Below are 4,153 nucleotides of genomic sequence, written 5' to 3' on the forward strand. Positions count from 1 at the left end.
GTTGTAATGTGACAAAATATGGAAAAGTTCAAGGGGTATGAATACTTTTGCAAACCACTGTAATCCTTAGATAAATGCTAAAATTAGCAATACTGTAGCTAAAAGATAAAAAAAACCTTAGCTACGATATAGACTTAGCTAAAAGCTACAAATCTTATTTACAAGCTAAAACAGCAAAATCTAGTAGTAGCTTTTGGTAAATCAAGTTAAATAATACAAAACCTGTAAAAGTTATGAAAATTAGAAGTCACAGCAGACTGTTGGTAAGTGTTCTGATACACGTATCGTTAAAATAAAACATGGATTAATAAAAACATTCAAAAGAATTTTGAAAGACACCTTTTCTTCTCCTCCCAGATGATCTACGAGGCCGGTGCTTCGTTTCCCCTCATCATGTGGTTGTGGGCGGGKCTTGCAGGGCTGGTCTTCATCAACTGTTTCGTTAACTGGCCCTCAGATGGTTTCCCGTCTCCTGGCGAGGTGGACTACAGGTCAGTACGACGATCCGCCGCCGTCCCTTCCACCTGAAGCACAGAGGTTTTCATCAGAACCGTGTTGTTTTATTTCTGCCACAGTAAGATCCTCACGAGGCAGGAGCTGCCTTCATCTGAGCAGAAGGCCGTGGGACGGAGTCTGAGTCAGAAAAACGGAGATGTTCACCACTCCACAGAGAAGCTGCCTAACGGAACTGAAGCTACAGCCACAGAGGAAAAATCTAAAGCTGCAGCCAGTGAGTCCCAACTAAAAACTCATGTTTGTGTGATGAAGAGCTAACCTGGTCCATCAGGGTAATCACTTCTTTTCTCCTCCTCGCTCTCAGATACGGTTCGTTTCCGCCGCTCTGTCTTCTCCCCCATCTTCTTGTGGAGTCTGGTAACGATGGGGATGACCCAGCTGAGACTCATCTTCTTCATGGGGGCGATGAACAAGATGCTGGAGTTCATGGTCACCCACGGCCAAGAGCACCGTAAGCCACCGACGACGACTAATTCTGTAGATGTTTTGTATTTTATTGTTGTTATGTAACAATGGAAAGGGTTAGAAAACATTCACATCTTTATTTTCTTCTGTTCATTTTTTAGCACGTATCTCTTGTGCTATTTGTACAATTTATATATCAAAACATTCAGCTCCTTTGGGACGTKCCAACTATGACGTTTGGTATTTCAGCAATTTATAATTTTTTAGATATTTAGTTGTTTTTTTTGCATTTTTTTCCACATTGAAATTGAATGGAGCCAACGTCAACATCCTTAAAACCTCAAAATGTTTATAAATCTTTGCCGTTTATTTTGCATTTTTTATTTTTACCTCTTTGTGCTAACTTCAGCTTCTATCTAGTTGAATTTAGCTTTTTTCTTCGTTCTTAGCTATTATTCTGATCTTTTCTGCTATTCTAATTTAATCCTTTTTGTGCTTCTTTCAGCTGTTTTCTGCTCATTTCTGTCATTTTCTGTTTTAAACTACCTTTAGCTAATTTCAGCTAATTGAGTTTTTTGTATTTTTCACTCCTGTTTCCCCATCTGTTTAGTTGAACTTGTTTCATCTACTTTTAGCTTATTTTTGCTCATTTTCGCTACTCTTCAGATTTTTTGCTTTTTTTGGTTTCTACKGATTTTTCAGTTTGTTGTCCTACTTTCAGCAAAGCTGTTCATGTTTAACTTGCATTAATTGTTTTGCTATGAAACTTTTCCAGCTACTTCTACAGCTTTCAGCAGAAATCTTTCAATATTAAACGATCACACTGTGTAACTATCGAAAATGCAATTTCTCAAGTTTAATAGTTGTTGTTTACTTTTCCAGCTTCTGATGATGTGGTCACTGAGTCCACGAATAAAGGTAAGGCAGGAAGTTGAACTGTTCATGCCTCGTGTAGCTTATTTGGTTGATTACATTGTGKTTTTTTTAATTAAAAAAATGTTATCTTTCAGTGAGTTTCTACTCGTCCATCTTCGGCACGCTGCAGCTGCTTTGCCTCCTAACGTGTCCTCTGATTGGCTACATCATGGACTGGAAGATGAAGGAGTGTGAGGAGGAGCAGAGTCCTGCATGTGGGTCGGAGCAGAGGTGCGTTCAGCGATGCTTAGGAAACAAGAAGCTSGTGGAGCTGAAGGCGGGGAGTCACACCAACATTATCACCTTTTGTCTTTTTTTGACGAGCAGACCTAAAAGGGACCGTAAGATCCAGAAGCTGACGAACGCCATGAGAGCTTTCATCTTCACCAACTCGCTGCTGGTCGTGTTTGGAATCTGCTGCCTGATCGATAACTTACCTCTGCAGGTGAAACCCTCCTGCTGCCCTCAGGTCAAAATGAACTGCGGGGCCTCGGTGCCGACATTTCACCCTCCTGTTCCTGTTTTTCCCTGCTGCAGATCCTGACCTTCGTCCTCCACACCATGGTCCGAGGCTTCATCCACTCCTGCTGTAGCGGCCTTTACGCTGCCGTGTGAGTGCTGCGCCGCTGACACGCCGCTCACAGCCCCAGGCGTGGAACGTTCCACAGTATTCCTGTTTGAATCACAACGCGAACATGAAAGCAGCCTCATGGCCGAGTTTTATTAGGTTTAAATTGTCAATATTAAAGATGTAGCGATAAAACTCTTTTCTGACTCATTGGGTGTTATTTTCTAGCACCTTATAAACACCTAACGTAAAGCAGGGCTTTACAATGTGATAAAAGCAACCAGATGTGGTAGAAAAAGTACAAAACTCTACGAGGTGACATTTTCCTTCTGGAGCTATAAAAAAACAGCCAATCTCTGGCTGTAATTATTATTTTACAGCAGAAATGTTTACACTAAATATAAACATCGGCTGCTTTACTGGATACGAGTGTTTTTCTGTGCGACTTCATTTTCAATCTCGTCTCCAACAGCTACCCGTCCAACCACTTCGGGACGCTGACGGGCCTCCAGTCGATGATCAGCGCCGTGTTCGCCCTGCTGCAGCAGCCCCTCTTCATCCTCATGGTGGGAGAGCTGAAGGGAGACCCCTACTGGGTGAGGAGCCGCACTTGTATCAGCACACACACACACACACACACACACACACACACACACACACACACACACACACACATACGACCTGAGCTGGTAAAAAGACAAGAAAGTAAAAACCACCGTCACACTTCAGTTTTAGGATTTGGGCTCAGTTCGACTCTGCTGCGGTGTAGGCGTTGACGTCGATGCATTTACTGAAACAACCTGTGGCAGTACAGTTTATAACAGAGATTCTTAACACATGGGCCGCAAGCGCCACCTGGAGGGCCTCAAAAGAACAACAGTTTTTAACTTTGGACCGCAGAGGGCCATGGGACCGCATTGGCTGTGTCTCAGTTCAGGGGCTGGGTCCTCATGAGTGCGCATTTGTCGGCCGCATACGTCATTGCCCCGTGCGGAGGACAGTCCCAATTCAAAGGCTCCTCATCATGCGGCTGAGGAATGCGTCCTACTTCCTGTCGAAATCCGAGGATGCATCCATGTATCCTTACCAGCCGAGGATATCCCAGGATTCAATGCGCGGGCAGCAAAATAAACTGAGAAATGAAGATGGTGGTGTTTTTATTTTTTTAATGTGTCGGCGCAGTTTGGAAATTCACCACTGACCGAAGGATTTGTTTTTTAAAAGTAAGTTTAGTAACTTAGCTGATGAAATTTATGCTGCAATAAGATGTTGAATGAAAGAAAATGCAACTACAAGTTACGAAAATAAAGTATTATAAGAATAAAATCATAACATTACGAATATAAAGTCATAATATTACGAGATTAAAGTCAGACAACAAGAAAAAAGTCTTAATATCCCAGCCTTTACGTGAAAAAGCATGCAGTCATGCATTAAAATGAGGATGCTGTCAAGTTATTCTTTATTGTTATAAATAAATAGTTATCTTTTAGCACCCAATTATCAGTAGCAGGACATGGAAATTGTGCAAACGACTATATGATAAACTGAAGCTGTATTGTAATTAATAGATGCATTGACAGATTTAGTCGTCACGTAGCTAATTTGGAAGAAATCATATTAATCTAACAGTGATCCAGGTCATCACAGACTACTTTATAAACACAGAAACACCTGGCTGTACACAGAAGGTATGAGGGGGAAAATAACTATTTAATTCAGCAAACAAATAACAAAAGAAAAACAAAT

The 4,153-nt window shown here is 41.6% G+C and overlaps 1 protein-coding gene across 1 annotated transcript in view; it reads left to right on the forward strand.

Annotated features, from left to right (window-relative positions):
* The window catches only part of slc43a1a (solute carrier family 43 member 1a), a 35,140-nt gene that overhangs the window by 26,272 nt on the left and 4,715 nt on the right, over nucleotides 1–4,153 (forward strand). Inside the window, exons 7-14 of the mRNA XM_014006851.1 lie at nucleotides 358–491; nucleotides 576–730; nucleotides 821–967; nucleotides 1,804–1,839; nucleotides 1,932–2,067; nucleotides 2,164–2,281; nucleotides 2,374–2,447; nucleotides 2,877–3,000. Of these exons, the coding sequence (XP_013862305.1) occupies nucleotides 358–491; nucleotides 576–730; nucleotides 821–967; nucleotides 1,804–1,839; nucleotides 1,932–2,067; nucleotides 2,164–2,281; nucleotides 2,374–2,447; nucleotides 2,877–3,000 (924 nt within the window). The remainder of the gene's footprint in view (nucleotides 1–357; nucleotides 492–575; nucleotides 731–820; nucleotides 968–1,803; nucleotides 1,840–1,931; nucleotides 2,068–2,163; nucleotides 2,282–2,373; nucleotides 2,448–2,876; nucleotides 3,001–4,153) is intronic.

Source organism: Austrofundulus limnaeus, unplaced genomic scaffold (genome assembly GCF_001266775.1).
Source record: "Austrofundulus limnaeus strain Quisiro unplaced genomic scaffold, Austrofundulus_limnaeus-1.0 Scaffold1, whole genome shotgun sequence".
Taxonomy (NCBI): Eukaryota; Metazoa; Chordata; class Actinopteri; order Cyprinodontiformes; family Rivulidae; genus Austrofundulus; species Austrofundulus limnaeus.